Below are 16,456 nucleotides of genomic sequence, written 5' to 3' on the forward strand. Positions count from 1 at the left end.
GCTGGGCGTGGAGGTTGGCAGCTGCCCCGGGCGGTGGTGGTCCTGGTGCTAATGGAAGGAAGCCCGGTACCTTCCGCGGGAATACCTACCACCCTAAGGTGCCTGCGTCCCCTAGCACCTAACTAGGTGCCTAGGTAAGGTAAGGTAGATAGGGAACCACAAAAGCAGGCAGCCCTGAGCAGTTACAGTGAACCTCCATTCAATGGACTGGTGAGTAAGTACCTCGGGGAGTATGTACTTGCAGTGCGAAGTGCGATGGAACCAGAAATGTTCAGCAGAAAGAAAAACTGCCTGCCTGCCCACAAGTTCGTTCGTTCGCCTTGCACGAAACAGACTTTCACACTTCAACTTACGAGTGCCTGCCTCGCGACATGCTGCGTGCTGTGCCGTGTGTACTTCCTGCGGTATAGATATTCGTAGGTGCGAATACCTAGGTACACGAGGAGCGATGTGGAAGCATGTGGATGGGTACGTATCTCTTCGCACCTTCCTGGCCACTTAGGTAACTGACTGCGACGTACAGCCACCATCTCGCATTGGATGAGACCAGGAAGGCGAGGACAACACGTGTAGCGGCTCGACGTAACGTAGCCGCGCCCCAATATGGCCGCACCGGAAGTACCTCGTGGGTACCTTACCTCAACGTGAAAGGCAGTTGCCAGCTGAAGCCCGACTTGCCCGCTGGAACTTAGGTAGTGTACTGCGAATCCATTCCCATTCCCATTTCTCGATGCTCCATCATGTGCTGATCACACACGACACTTTCCACTTTTCGAGACCGCCTCCTACTGCACTTGCGACATACTGATCGCCAAAGCAAAGCATAGACATGGACATGGACATGGATATGATCTAGCCCACGACGTGAAGCGCAGTCCTTTTGAGTTGGTGGACGGGAGGCGGAAAAAAAGACGGGCAGTGGAAAGGGAAAAAAAAAAAAAAACCCCAGGGCAGAAAGGCTAAAAAGAAATAAAAAATAAAATAAAAAATGAGAGAGAAAAAAAAGAGGAAAGCTTCCCCCACTTCGCACGAGGTTCCCTTGTCAGTGCCTGGCGGCTAGCGCCGTCCACCTTACCACTCCCACACGGCCTTCACTTTAGCTTTTGAGCACACACCATGGGGCACATCTCATCTTGTCGTCCTCGTCTTGGTCCTCGAGATTGAGGCGGTGGTGAAAGCTGCAACCCCCCTCCTCTCCTGGTCCAGCCACTGAGGCGCGGACGTCACCGGTTCCGGGGGAGCTGTTGGTCTTAGGTGCGCCTATGAATGGATGTTGACCTCTGCTGACCTTGACGGGCGTTCCAGACTGCGTGCCGAGTAACAACAACGTCAGTTTCTTTGATTCTTACCCTGCCTTTGGACAAAATACGGCCTTCCCAGATGATGGGCATACTTCAGCTTGAGACTGCCCTGAAGCCGGAATTTCCATTGTTTACAGATTCCTTGGGACGGTCAGCACCTTAAGGTACCTTGCCACGGCATCTACACGAAATGCCACCTGCCACGGCCAGGTTGCCAACGTGGGGTCGCTGCAGACTGCTTACCTGTGTACATATTGTCTCGCATACCACGCCGGCCACCAAAAAGCTATCTTAGCAGGTGGGTAGGCACGCATTATTCTTGCTAAGTGTTCCAATAATACTCGAGCGTGCAGGAACGACAGAGCAGCAGGCAGGTAGCACACTAGGTGCACTATCAACATCGTGCTCTTGGCCAGAGACAATACCCACAGCTCAGCTGGACATGTCCATTGTCTTTCCGACGTCCGGCGCACCTGCACAGACACAGACAGCAGCACCATGGTGGCTTCTTTTTGTTGAGTGCCGCGAGAAGAGGAAAGGGAGATCGGGTGCCTCTGGTGCGAGCCTCTCGCGAACACTGTACACCATGGAATGTTGGAATCCAACCACGCTCCATCACCTTGGCCCAGTCTTTTGGGTGTTTGGATTATCGAGCATAGCGGGATGGATCCGTCATTGGATTGGGCGTGCAGATCCTCCCTTACGCAGTCACTCGCCTCACCACGCGTCCTGTCTTTCTACCTTTCCATCGTTGACATCGCAAACGGCGCTGCTCCCAGCTAGTCCCCCACACCCTGCGCACGAGGCAAGCAGCCAAAATGCTTTGGTCGCTTCAAGCACCGCACGCGGCAGTCATGGTCAAGCCCACGCCGTGCCTCATTGATGGTTGCCCTTCCACCTCCACCAACGTGCGTGTGCCTTGTCAAACACCTTTCGAATGCTTACTTGGCAGTTGGTGCTCTGCACAGAAGCATACGCAGTATACCCTCGCATACCTACCGCAGTACTCCATGCCGCCCAGTATCAACTACCCTGCTGGGCTGGAGACACTTTTGCCGCTGGATCGCCAATGGCCGGCCCATCACCATCACTTTCACCCATCCCATCCCATCCATACCACCATGTGCTGGCTCGTGGCTTTGGGTTTGGCTGTGCGCCTGCCCGCCTGTCCATCACCGTCTGGGATGACGAGAAACACCACCCTCTTCCGACTGGTCCCCGCCGCCCGGAGCCCGTCCTTTGGCCTGACAGCCCTGTCCTTTCATCCCGATCCCTTCCTTCGGTGAGGAAAGGGGCTCGTCGATGAAGGGGTCCCTTGGCTTCAGAATTTTTAATCACCCGGCGGCGTATCCCCCGGGGCCACCCTCCGCTTCTTTGCGCTCGGGTCAAGGTCCATGGCCGTTCGTTTTCTTTTTGGATCTTGACTCCTCCATCCCCAAACTATCCACATTTACACGAGCATTTAGAGCTGTCCGTACTATTCACATGGCCATTGCTGTGCGCCAGGCACAACCGCACGCACGCACTCACAAGGTATATGCTGACTTGGTTCAATCAAGACGAGTTGATCAGCCCGCAGGTCCCTCTTTGTGAGCTGTCGGCGACTCCTATCAACTCACTTCTGCTGGGGTCGTCACTGAGTAAGTTTTTCCAGGACCTGCCAATAATACCCAGGAACCATATCTATATGAGTGCACACATGCGGATAATTCATCCCAGCATTGGCACTCCGTGAGCCGCGGTCCTTATTGACGCCGCTGGAATTCTCGGCCGGCCTCTAAAGCGCGGTGCCTTGCACCCCCGTATGATTACCAGTCATGATTAGCGGCAGCAACACGGCCTATCCGGACGTGCTTTCCTCCCGGAACGGACGCTGGCGATCATGTTCCGGCTGCAAACAAATACGGATACAGCACGCTCTAGTCGCTAGATCAGGGACCGGACCAGACTCCGAGCCTGAATAACGAGAGTGACGCCCAGATGGCGTAGATGCAGGATACAAGTGGCACCCTCCAGGCATGATCGGTCCGGCTTTCTTCTCCCTCTTCGTCGGCCTGTCCTGTAGGGCCTGTCTCGCCATGATGGCCCGCCGGCTTCCTTCTGCCCCCGCCAGTTCGCAAGCCCCGACAGCGGGTGGCATATTTGGAGTCGATCAATTGTGAGACGAAACATGAAAACAGCGGGCCCGACGTCGGCTTCCTCCATCAATTCCCATTCCTTTTATCGCTGGGCGTCTCTTCCACGCTGCCCGAGACCCGGCTTTGGGACAGGTCTGGCCTGACCAACATGCCTGCCCGACCTGGGTCCGTTCTGGTCTGGCATCGACAAGTTGATGAGGGCCACTGTCTACTATGGTGTCTGTATGCCAACGGACAATGCCGGTTCATGTGCAACGGAACCGCCAGCCAATTACGCGATAAACAAGCCTACAGTTTAGGGCATAATTTGCGATCTGGAGCCCTGCTGCTGTGTCGCATGGGGTGTTCATCCTCCCACTACAGAGCACATACTTGTGATGATGATTCAGGGTTTGTGCTTCCAGGTCTACAAGGGCTCCAGGAACCGCGGGCGCGGATGGCGGATGCCAATTGCCAGACGCATGGGAAGAAACAACGAGAAGACCAGGACGCCGGGCAGGGCTTGTCGCGCACGGATAGAGAGATCGACAGGATCTCAGATATACTGCTTCATTTCATTGGATATTTTTATCTGTTCTTCGACGGCGCCAGAAGAAGAGGCCCATGATTCTTCCGTACTCGACAGTTCTGCAATGGCTCTCATCACGAAGGGCAAAGTTTAACAACAGAGGAGGCACGCACCACGGACGTATTGCGTACATGGTGTGCTGTAAAGTACGCGACGGATACACAGGCACATAAACGGCTACGACGAAAAAAAAACCTTGCCATGGATGCCACACGACAAGCAGATGGATGCTCGATGCATGTGAGGGCCGCGACCCCACTCACATCGGAGACGTCTCCTGAGCTTCCCAGCGTGGTTTGGCACATCCACGAGGGCGTGCGTATCGATACATGGGCAAGACCAGGCTGGGCTGTCTGGACGCCATGTACACTGCAAGGTAAGGTGGTGATGGAGCTGTCCCTCTGGGGCGTGCGGGCAGGGATGATGGGCTTGGCGGGACAGCCATCGCAGGTATCCGTTACCGCGCAGGCCGGGAAATAAGAAACGCGAACAGCGCCCATGCGTGGGCAAAACCACCCGAGCAAGGTTCGGTTGTGCTGCCATTTTGTGGCACGACGGCGCGGGCTCGCAGGGTATGACAAAGAGGTGCAATAGGACTTGGTGTGCAGGCACGCTGAGGTGAAGCCGGGTCCACAGTACCTACGGACGAGGTACTTTTCTCGTCTGCGTCGACATGGACGCTAGACCCCCCCATGCCTTGTCTCTGGAGGCGTGGGCTGGACGGAGCGAAGGGTGGGCTGGCAGCGGCACCCCAAAAGAGCACGGGTACATGCACTCGATCGGGCTACGCCTGTACTTTAATCAGGTTGCGAGGGCAGGACAGGACAGGACAGGACACGGCACGGTAGTACCTAACCGCCAATGGTTGCGCAGCGCAATAACACCTTAGCTAAGATACCTTATTTTCAGGTCGATGGCGCATCGCAAGGATGGGCGGGAGGTCTTCGGCAAGAGACGCAGGAAGAAGGTGGTTGTGTCGATGGATATACGGTACGGATACTGATACTGCATACATAGTGTATGTTCCATGGTGATGGTGACAGTGAAGGAGGAGAACCTACCGCAGTAAGGTGAAGAACAAGACCAAGAACAAGAACAAGCACGAGAACCAGACGGAAAGGCCTGCCGTTGCTCGAGCCAGGACCAGGACCAGACCCAGATCAAGAGGCACGCACCTAACCTAACATCACCTCACCTCACCACTTTCACACTTGGGCACCCTACCTGCCCGCGCCTTACCTACGGATAGACGCCAGTGCCACTCCAGCGTCCATGTTCCGGCGCCTGTTCGTTCGCCCACCTCCCAGCCTAGGTACCTACCTACTCACTACCTACCTACCTTGCCCAACCTTTTCCCCTCACTCTTCTCCAGATCACAAACACCCAGTCAGTTGCGTTGCTGCTGTTGATGCTGCGTCAACTCGCTCGCCTGGACCTGGACGTGAACATGGACCTGCATCTCTGTGCCCCCTCTGAATCGCTGCAAATCACAGTACACACGTTGCTTTTGTCCTCATCAGTCTTCTATGCCCCTCTGGCCAGAAAAAAAAGGGAATGGGATGTGGGATAAGATACACACATATGACCCAGGTATTCGTACCATTGACCAAGGCACAATCCAAATCACCGCCAGGCCACATCCCCATCCGCTCCCCCCCATGTGAGGTAAGGTAACGAACGTAAGGTACTTGTGCATGTATTCATACGGATACAGCAGAGATGGATAGTTTACCCTCACTCCCTCGTTGCCCCTACCCCCCTGTCCCCAGAAACCCTGTGTCTTGCCCTGTCCTTGGCTTGACCTGTGCAATCGTGGCCCCCCCCCCCCCGGCTGAGGTACATTGCACGGTACGAAGACCGTCGCTCTCCCTGGTGCCGTCTCTTTCGCTCTTTTCTGTGGGTCTCTACTGGCTCCTGGCTGTGGCTCTTGCTCTCGCTCTGCGTCTGTGTCTGCGTCTACACGTCTGGCTGCTCTACTCAGGCCAAGTCATCCTAGCGCTGCCGCTTGTTCAATTCCATCTTATCCCCTCCACCCCCAGCTCTTCCCAGTCTTGAAACCGACTGCCTCCAGCCGTCTTTCTCCTCCACCCGCCCTCGCCTACGCCGACCCTCGAGTTTGCTAGACCTCTCCTCCTTGTTTCCTTGACTTCGTCCAACTTAACCTCGTCCCCGTCCTGCATCCTCGCCGTCGCCTTCGCCTTCCACCATCACCTCCTCATTACCGCCGTATCCAACACCACACGCTCTTTACCTTCAAGTCTCAACCATCTGACCAGCCTGCGACTACCAGACGCCTTCTCAAAAGGCTGCCGTCATCGCATGATCTTCGTCGTCGGGCCACGGACAATTCGATTGTTCTCAACGGTACTACTGCGCACATAGCCCGTCTACTTAATCTTCCTCGCCTCGCCCGAGAGTCATTCGCCCTAGACGTTTGAGCCGTCGACCCCAACCACCGTCTCGAACCGACTTGCGCTCGACATAGGTCTCAGCATTCGTTCTTCCCAGTAGCTTACGACAACCACACAACATGGACGCGCAGCGACCAATCTCTCAGAAATTGCCCGCGGGGTTGGCAGGGGTCTTGAATCCAGATGAGAACCGCGACTCGGCCTACTTCTCTAGCACAGATGCATCCAGCAAGCGTACGTCGACGGTGGAGTCATTACGAATGATGCAACGACCATCTAGCTAACACGCACCCTGACAGACAACTCTGCTGCCTCCTGTGTAGGCAACGTCCTCAGTCCCACCGGCTCAGGCTACCAGTCATCGTTGGCCGACAAGACGCCCTCGCCAGTCACGGCGAACCTAGTACCCCAACCCCTTGTGTCGCCCGCGAGTAACATGAGCGTCGCCTCCATGGTTTCGCCGACGACACCCGGGAGTGCCGATCCGCGTAGATTCGAACGACCGACGTCCTTGAACTCGGATCCGCAACTGCTTGCTCAAGACTTCGGCACCGCTTCACGCAGAGAGAGTGTCGACAGCAGGATAAATCAGGGTTTTCACGAGATGAGGCTAGGCGGAAACTCCCCCTACGCAAGTCACAACCAGTCGACAACGTCGATTCAAAATACTCTTAACCAGCAAAGGAACCCGCGTCAGGGTCTGGACAATCTCTCGGTACACCGCATCTCCAACGGCTACCAGCCAAGTAATGACAGAAATCCTGACCCTAATCCAAAGATCATCCGAACCGCACCCGCCATCACCGGACCCGCTACCAGCAACATCGCGAGGGCTGCCGAGCCGACTAAGGGTCAAGCTTGGGCCTTCCCGGAGGAGGAGATTCAGCGAATCGGGCCTCACGATGCCTACCTTGACTCCAGACGCAGTAGCGTTGCCGAATCCATCGCCAGCAGTCAGTTTACCACCGAATCGAGGTTGCCCCCGGGCCAAAGACGCTTGGACGAGCCTACCGACTTCAACAACCGCCTCTCGAGCACCTCATCCGATTTCCCTCCAGTACACCACCACTCGCTGCAACATAAGCAGATCGGAGATCTTCGCGATGACGACGCCGCCTCGAGAACAGGAGCCCAGCCGTACAGCCGCACCCCAGAGCTGCGTAAGAGTCATAAATTGGCGGAGCGAAAGAGGAGAACGGAAATGAAGGAACTGTTCGACCAGTTGCGAGACTTGATGCCCCAAGAGCGGGGTTCCAAAGCCTCCAAGTGGGAAATTCTTACAAAGGGTAAGTAACTAACGATAACCTCGGTCGCGGCGGGAGATATCTGACCTAGTTGCAGCAATTTCTGAGCACCAGCGTATGGCGGATGTCGTTCGGATTGTCCAGGGACAAAACAATACCGTGATGCAGGAGAACGACGCCATGCGACAGGACAACCATAACCTCCGAGTTGATATTCAGCGTCTCCAGGGTGAACTGCACAACCTCCGAATGCAACAAGCGCCAACAGGCCAGGCTCCCCCGCAAGCCCAAGTACCACCGCCCCCTCAGCAAGCACCTTATCAGACGGACCCCTACATAAGTCGTCGGGAGCTCCCGCCTATTAGAGGGCTGAACGGCGCGATTCCCAATGGGCCTGACTCTATGACCGGCGTACAGTACGAAGCACCTAGAGTCAACGGCGGTTATCGTCCTGCAGAGGCGAGGTATTGAGCAAACAAAGGACCTTGCCCAAGTCCTAGCAGCATACACTCCATCATCTCTTAAATCACGCCGACTTGAATCAACCAGAGCGGCAAATCGCAAACGCGGGATGATGGTTTGGTGGACCCAGTCAAAACAACGTTCCACCGTCCGTGACCTTCACGAGAGGTTCGCGTGTTTTATTACAGTTCTGTACCCTGAGATTATGCTTTTCTCTCTTTTTTTTTTTTTTTTTTTTGGTCAGGAGAATCGCATCTCCTATCTTTTGTGTCGAATGTGCCAATACGTTGCTCTACGCCAGCAGGTCACATTCAGTCAGTCCGAGCCCAGTGGATTGCTGGCAGCGAGGGACGCCCTGATACCCTCGTGCTTTGTCGGTTGATAAAAAGTCAGACGGCGCCAATTTTTTTTTTTTCTCTCTTGCGTTTTGGAAAGCAAAATCGATACGGGGTATCGGTATGGCGAGGACAGGAAGGGGTCGGTGTGTTCAGATGTATATACCCACGCGTTGGTCCATGGTAAAGCAATGTCGGCTGGGATCGTGATCAGATCCCAAGCCTTGCGTCGGGAAGAAAAATCAAAAGTTCTGGGGAAACCGTGGGGCAGGTTCGATGATTGACGCTTTTCATGGATTCTGACAATCTCGACTGGCCGGGGCGGAGATCTAGTCCGTCTCCCAGCGACGAGCTTGGTTCTCGTTGGGCAATCGAGTAGCCAGTGAGCTACAAGTTTTAATCGTCTAGATGAATCCAAGACCTTTGAGTCGAAATACAGTGTTTTTCGTGAACTTGATCCCTAGATAGCATAGAAGTATGTGAAATACAATCAAAGACACAGAGCATCTGCAAATATCGAATGGTAATGTTAGTACCTACCGTGAGGACTGAAGTTCGGAGTGGGTCACGGCCGTGTGCGCTAGAGCCCAATGTGGGCTAGCGCGTTCCCAATCGAGACCACTTTACACGGCAAACCAAAAATTTCCATTTCGCTCGTCAGTCGATTACCTCCGTCTGCTCACATCGCCATCGTCGTCTACCATATCCCACCCACTCCCCAGGACTATTATCCTTCACAATGTGAGTTTTACACCATTGCTATCGTCGAGATTTTCATACTGGAATGTCGCGCACGAACTGGAGCTAATTGGCCACCCCGACATACAGGCAGTCCATTCGTCGTGCAGCCACCCGCGCCAGCTTGACCAGCGCCATCTCGGCCGCTGCGTCCGCCGCGCCCAAGACGCAGTCCATCGCCTTTGCCCTGCGCTCCGCCAACGCTGCGAGATGCTTCTCCGTCGCCGCCCCGAGGGCCTTCTCCCGCTCCATCGCCTTGTGCGAGGAGGAGCAGCAGCAGTCGCAGCAGTATGCGTCCGAGGGCGCGAACCGTCCTCCCCCGAGTGAACACTGCATCTTTGTCCAGAACTACCCCTTCAAGGTCTCCAGAGACGAGATCGCTGAGGCGTTTGCCAAATTTGGAGAGGTCGTTGGCGTTTCGCAGCCTCCCAGGAAGACGTACGTTGTTAATCCTTGCCCCGTTCCCTCTCCCTCGCGATAGCTTTTACGCGAGCAGGAAGGGGAGAACGACGAAGAATGGTTTGCTGACATGGCTCGAATACAGTTTCTGCTTCGTCTACTACAAGGACGCAGCCTCCGTCCAGGAGGCCGTTCGGGAGGTGGACGGCACTTTCTGGCATGGCCGTCGCATCGCCGTCAAGGAGACCGAGGCCAAGGCTCCGAACTCTGAGAGACGCTCAAGGCCCCAACGTCCGCCCGTAGACAACAACGCTCCGACGGACACGCTCTACGTCGGAAACCTGTCCTTCGAGGCCACCGACGCGGAGCTGAACGAGCTTTTCGGCGTCTTCCAGAATGTCAAGGACGTACGTGTCGCTGTCGACAAGATGACGGGCTGGCCTCGCGGGTTTGCCCACGCACAGTTCCACTCGGTTGAGGCTGCGCAGGAGGCCAGAGCCGCGATTGAGGGCAAGGTCCTCCGCGGGCGTGAGGTCAGGGTCAACTTTGCGGTTAGCAAGCAGGAAGAAGACCCCAGAGCCGTCAACAACCGCAGGGCTCGTAACGCGCGGGCCAGGGAGGCCGAGGGCGATGCTGCTCAGGCCGAGGAGCAGAGGAAGCACCAGACCAACAACTGGGACGCCTAAGCGACTCTTTCCTTTCTGATGAAGGCGGACAGACACGTGTATACCCTGTGTCCAGGGAAGGGGAACGATTCACGGTTCTGATGTGTAGGATTATTTTTCTCCATCGCGCGGAAAGAAAAGGGCGGTGGCAGGCGTCTGGCTTTTTCTCGCATTCGGGGGACTTGGGGACCACGGCAGGGGAAAGTCTGGTTCTATGACCTGTTCTATGACCTATGACCTTTTTGCCATTTTTCGCCACGGATTCGAGAGAGAAAATGGGGCAGATGCCATCTGACGGAAGAGAGAGATGGTCTCCGTCGCATGACGACTCGACCCTATGGCGTGTATCATAATCATGTAGAAAAGCCACGGTTCGCATACGAAGAGAAGAAACAGGGAAGAAAGAAAAAAAAGTAATCATCTCCTTTCTAACGTTCGCCCCGGGAGGTCAGAGTACCCCACCCAGTATTGTTCTTCCTATGAGGGTTTTCTTTCCGAATCCGTCATGATATCTATCGACGCCCGTTGAGTCTTGGTTCTGCGTTACACTACAGGTACACAGTGTACAGAACGATGCGCGATAATATATAGTGATGGTTCCCGGTAAGTCATGGCATCCTGGAGCAACAACACACGAGCACTTTAAAGAAAAAAAATGGCCGATCTTTCTTTGCCTTTCTCGGGTTGCGACGCTGTGAGGGCGGCCTTGCCGGCCTTGACTGACAGGCATCACGGAATTAAGAGAGAAGCGGGAGAGAGAAGACATCCCATGGGCCGTTGAACGAACACCCCCCTCCCCCCTGGCACCCGGGATCCCGTGCCTCTTTCATGACCCCGCCGCCGCCGCCGCCGCCAACCAAACCAACCCCCCCTCGAGGCTCGGGAGTCTATCGAGATGGCCAAAGCTTCGCCCAAGGCCCAAGGCCATACCGGTCTTTTATGAAAGTTGGGCAGCCGGGGGACCGGGGTGAGGTTTTTTGGGCGAGAGGGAAGGGGGAGGAGGGGGGGGGGGGCGGGGGGGCGGAGGGGAAAAGGGCGGCGCCGAGTCAGGCCTGATAAACTGTGTCTCCGCCTTACCAGGCACACAGCCGCAATCCGGGTCCTGGTGCGAACGCTCTGTTCACCTTGTGTGGAGAAGGGGGCAGGCAGGGCAAGGCAAGGCGACATGTGAGGTCCACGCCTTTTCTTCAGTGCTCGCTCCACCTACATAGTAGGGGTGTGTGCGTGTGGTGGTTAATGTTTCTTGTTTATGAGATTCCTCGATGAACCATGTGGTTTACGGTCGCGCGCCCACGTTGCGTTTTGACGGCGCGGGAATGAGGGGGATCGACATCGAAGACACGCTTTGCCGGCCGGCGACGCCGCGAGCCTTGACGTTGCGACCTGTTTGTCACTGAGTTTTAGGAAACCAACCCCCCCTGCGTTGGTTGCATGTTGTTGTCACTCTCTCTGTCTCTTCCAGGAGTTGCAGGGGTTATGTACAGAGTACCTATGCGGCTTTTCTCTCTATTCGGACTTCTTGTGCCAAGTCCCACCGAAGAATACAACGAAGGATTCTCGAACGATTCCTCTGCATCCGTTCATCTAAGTAACTTTTTGGAAATTCCCCTTTTCTCCTCGTGTAACTATGCAATTATGGCCATGGTTCATGAGTTGTCGACAGAGCCGGGGTCAGTCGAGCTTGGTCAGTTAGGTAAGTGTGGTGGACCTTTAGAGCGGGTTTCCCACGTTGGCGCGCTGGCTGGCGCATGGCAGGAAAGGGAAAAAATTCTTCGCGATATCCACCATGCGGCCGACTTACACCAACCCCACGACATTAGTTTCCAAGCTTTGAAGCGGCATTCTCTGCCAAAAAGTTTGACCAGCCTGGGGGTCGAACCCAGAATCTCCTGATTGCACGATTTTTTGGTTATGAATCGTAGTCAGACGCCTTGCCATTGGGCCAACCGGCCGCTTGTCCTGAGGACTCGAGCTTGCTTGCATGAGGGTCGAGGCGGGGAGGAGGCGTTATGAAAGTGGGCTTGGGTTCTTGGGGCGGGTTTCGATGGGTTTGGTGGACTGCCAAATATTGACGGCACTCGTTTGAGATGTGATGAGGCGCGTGTAGGAGAATTTCTAGTTGTTTGCTTGATGGTGTTGGCCAATTCCATGTTCCTGCGTGTGGAAACGTCGTGATATTCCTGATGGAGTTTCGACTTCCACACCTATACTAGATAGAGTCTTTTATCATACTTATGATTCGCACTCATTGCTCATTGATAGACACACGGTCTGGTACGTGAAATGAAGCAAATTCAATATCTTTCTTGTCGAATCAATCGTCTTCGCCGTTACAAGAAAACTAACATCGGTATTTGCAGCATAGAACGGACGGGTGGTCGGTCCTATGGCGGAAAGATCGGAGCATTAAGATAGCCTAATATGTAGAGCAAAGTCCAGCTTTAAAGTAGGGGCTAAATTTTCCTTGTAGCATAAATTGAACTCTGAAAATCAGGTTGAAGGATATTTTTCTTTTCGTTTGATGCTCAATGTTCGCCTTCGTATTTGCTGTAATTGTTGTCATACAGTTGATAGAACATGTAGGGGCTTTGAATAGATTCCTCGCCTCTTGTCGGATGTAGTCTCCGAGTACGCCCAGTCTTTGTTCTCTTGCTAAACAAGTCTTATGTTTCAAAGGTCAGGCTGCTTCGTCATCGATGACATAGCATGATCAGAAACTGACTACAAGAAGTCTGTTGGCATCGACCTGTGCACGCTATGTCAAGCGATTCACATGCGCCCAGACTTCGCAGGATGGGTTCTGGGGTAGTGTTGTCTTCTAATGTTGCGGTGTTACGCGCGTCGTAACTTCGGTTTTACGATTTCTAAATGCGAGCTTAGTAGATTGCATTCTAGTCGGCATGTCAAGATATCAGACTGGACCGGCTTCATAATTCGAGGCAAGAAGAAGTCACGAAGCCAAGCTTCGGTCCAACAGACACCGTAGCACTTCATTTATGCTAGTATTGTAGTGACACAGTTCAAAGTGTACCTGGTGTGTCACTGCTGACTTCGTCGTCGAAGACTTGCTATGCATGATTGTCATCTGCAGGCTGAGAAAGAGGCTCTCGGCAGCAGCGGAGACTTCATGTGGGAATTACGATACCCAAGACCGCCTGCGGCGTTTTCTAAAACGATAGCATTTCTGATGAGCATGTTGCATTGGTCAGACAATCTTTCCGGTTGCCGAAGAGGGGAATATTGATTGCATTGGTGATACGTCTCCCAACTTGATAGATTACAACTGTGGCCTTAGTTTCGCCTGAACATGGTTCATCTCACCCCTTGTATCATCGAAGCCCTCCAGAATGAAAGTCCAGTGACTTGCGTCCTGTGTAGTGATCGAACTTCAGTTTGTGTATGTACGTGTGAAGGTTTTCGTAGGACGAGCTTGTGCGATTCGGGAACTGATAAGAAGGGACACGGAAAACCGCAAAAGCCGGATTTAAGGTGCCTTAATACATAAACATCCTTAATCCAGAACAGTGACCACTTCACCGGGCTTGGAATGAAGAAACCGCCTAATTTTCCTGTGCCTTTATTGCTATATTTTCTCTATACTTGACGTCGACAACGACGACAACAATGAAGCATAGTGAGGTGTACAGCCACAGGAAAAGTAGGCCGTCTCGGAAGAGCCCAGCAACAAAGTGAACGGTCTCCGCGAGAGGATTAGTTGCTCGTACTGGTAATGAGTTTAGTTCCAGTACACTTGTACGTACTTGCCCCTGACGTTGTTGGGATGCTTGGTATCCGACGACACACGAGTACGGCGCCATTCTTCGATTCACGTGGCGGCTAATGTACTTGATGTATGAACAGCACCAAGTCTCACAGACTAATACCGCATCCTGAATAAGCCAATCGCGATAGCAACTTGAATTATCCACGATACGCCTCTGAAACATCAAGAAATTGCCCACTTGCATATTGACCTCACAGGCATAAAAGACCCCATTCAAGAGAAAAGAGAAATGTAATTGTCTCTATACGGTATATGTGTGTCTAAAAATCAAACCCAAACTCCAGTGCTATGCCTTGATGCCCACGTATCTGATCATATTATCATATGTATCCCTTTAGGCGGATCCGTTGGCCTTGACGTACTCCTCGGAGAACTCCCAAGTGTTGTAGCCCTCGTTGCTCTTCTTGAGGTAGAAGGTGGAGCGGTCGTAGGGGGTGAAAGGGATGTTGTTCTTGACGCGGAAGACGAGGTCGGGGTTGGAGATGAAGTAGCGGCCAATGGCGACGGCGACGTCCCACTTCTTGTAGCGCTCGTCGACGGCCCAGCGGGCGCTGTCGCCGAGGTAGCCGCCGGCGACGACAACGGGGGAGATGTTGTCCCACTCCTCGAGGATGAAGTCGAGGGTCTGGGGGCGGTCCTCGGCGAAGGGCTGGACGTCGTCGGTGGGCTGGCGGGGCACGATGCCGAGGTTGACGGGGTTGCCGACGGCCTCGACGAGGGAGATGTAGGCGAGCTTGTAGCCGGCCTTCTTGAGCTCGCGGATGATGTAGATGGTCTGCTCCCAGGTGTCCGGGTCGGTGCTGTAGGACTCCTGGAAGGTGGCGAAGGGGCTCAGGCGGAGGGCGACGCGCTCGGCGCCGATCTCCTCGACGCAGGCCTTGACGATCTCGAGGAGGAAGCGGGCGCGGTTCTCGACGGAGCCGCCCCACTTGTCGGTGCGCTTATTGGCCGAATCGCGGGTGAACTGGTCGACGAGGTAGCCGTGGGCGCCGTGGATCTCGACGCCGTCGCCGCCGGCGGCGACGACCTTCTTGGCGGCGTCGCGCCAGGCGTTGATCTTGACCCAGATCTCGTCCTCGGTGAGGGGCTCGGGGGGCACGGGGCGGCCGGTCATCTGGACGTCGGAGGAGGAGCAGTACTTGTAGCCGCGGCCCTTGACGAAGTCGGGGTCGGCGGCGCGGCCGAGGGACCAGAGCTGCTGGAAGATGTAGCTGCCCTTGGCGTGGACGGCGTCAAAGACCTGCTTCCAGGCGGCGCATTCGGCCTCGGTGGAGAAGCCGGGGAGGTTGAGGTCGCCAATGTCGGCGGCGGAGACGGCGGTGGCCTCGCTGATGAGGAGGGTGCCCGGGGTGGAGGCGCGGTCGGCATAGTACTTGGCGACCATGGGGAGGATCGGAGCGCCGTCGTCGTCGGCGCGGTAGCGGGTGAGGGGGGCCATGACGACGCGGTGGGCGAGGTCCATCTTGCCCATCTTGAGGGGCTGGAAGAGCTTGGTGTTCTCGGCGGCCATTGTAGCGGTGTTTCTGGTGGACGAACTGGAAGTGAAGAAACAAAAGGGGTATCAAGAGAGAAGAGTTGTCAAATAATTGAGCTTGTGAGAAGTATGATGCAGGAGACTGTGTTGAAGATGTGTCTGGCTCTTTAAACTCTCTTTTCACTTGAAGCGGGAGGGTTGAGGGTATTTATGCGACTGAACAACATCGTGTAAGTCAACAAACAGCCCACCCAAGGAGTGTCGCCGTAGAAGCATCTGGAGAGTCCCACCATCGTCAAGAGATCCTCGGCAACAGGCCCCCACCACAGATCTGCCCGCATGAGTTTGTTGATCCATTGGGCGAAGAAGTTTTCTCTTGCCATGGAGGGGCAGCTTAGAAATTGGGAAGTTTGGGGGGCCCGTGATGGACCACCACACGGCGACAACTCGGGAAGCGGGTCCGGCCAGACTTTCTCTGAACTTCTCGGGGGAAGAGGCCCCATTCTTTCTTCTCCCCCCTTCCGCCCCTCCATCCTCCGAGCGGTGAAACCGAAAGAAGACCTGTGGTCCGCGACGCTCAGCTCAGTGAGGCCGTCCGTATGAGCGGTTCGGCCCTGTCATGAGGCGCAAACCGCGGGTTCCTGGCAAAAGCCAACGTTCTCGAACAAACCCAAGTCACTCGACTACACGAAAGATTGTGGCCCCCGCAGAGGGGGACACGTTCCTGGCGACATGCTGCAGAAGACTGAGGGAGAAAACTTCGAAGTAGCGAATCATGGAGGTGGACGGGGACCTCTAGCCACGTTGGCAGCAACTTGCTTAGAAATCCGATAGTACGATGTCAAAGAGACTGCGAGGCAACGGGACGGGGCCGAGGTGGAGAATTGGTGTTCTGGAGAAACGGGAGTGACGTCTACAGTATCAAGGGACCAGGGTC

General features: G+C 54.9%; 3 protein-coding genes across 3 annotated transcripts; 2 read left to right on the forward strand and 1 right to left on the reverse strand.

The window, feature by feature from the left end:
• Nucleotides 1-2,119: 2,119 nt before the first annotated feature.
• Nucleotides 2,120-2,587, forward strand: CGCA056_v010843 (uncharacterized protein; the record flags this gene model as incomplete). The annotated part of the gene is made up of 2 exons (XM_037326090.1): nucleotides 2,120-2,209; nucleotides 2,270-2,587. 2 exons carry the CDS (start codon nucleotides 2,120-2,122, stop codon nucleotides 2,585-2,587), a joined length of 408 nt encoding a protein of 135 aa, XP_037176036.1.
• A 3,950-nt stretch (nucleotides 2,588-6,537) lies between these two features.
• Nucleotides 6,538-10,282, forward strand: CGCA056_v010844 (28 kDa ribonucleoprotein; the record flags this gene model as incomplete). The annotated part of the gene is made up of 5 exons (XM_037326091.1): nucleotides 6,538-6,652; nucleotides 6,718-7,704; nucleotides 7,760-8,126; nucleotides 9,288-9,635; nucleotides 9,742-10,282. The coding sequence occupies 5 exons, from the start codon at nucleotides 6,538-6,540 to the stop codon at nucleotides 10,280-10,282; spliced, it is 2,358 nt and encodes a 785-aa protein (XP_037175431.1).
• Nucleotides 10,283-14,379: 4,097 nt separating this feature from the next.
• fgaOx3-0 (Chanoclavine-I aldehyde reductase fgaOx3) lies at nucleotides 14,380-15,555 on the reverse strand (the record flags this gene model as incomplete). Its single annotated transcript, XM_037326092.1, has 1 exon — nucleotides 14,380-15,555. One exon carries the CDS (start codon nucleotides 15,553-15,555, stop codon nucleotides 14,380-14,382), a length of 1,176 nt encoding a protein of 391 aa, XP_037175432.1.
• Nucleotides 15,556-16,456: the final 901 nt, after the last annotated feature.

The sequence above is a fragment of the Colletotrichum aenigma genome (assembly GCF_013390185.1).
Source record: "Colletotrichum aenigma strain Cg56 chromosome Unknown KSG_Cg56_contig07, whole genome shotgun sequence".
Taxonomy (NCBI): Eukaryota; Fungi; Ascomycota; class Sordariomycetes; order Glomerellales; family Glomerellaceae; genus Colletotrichum; species Colletotrichum aenigma.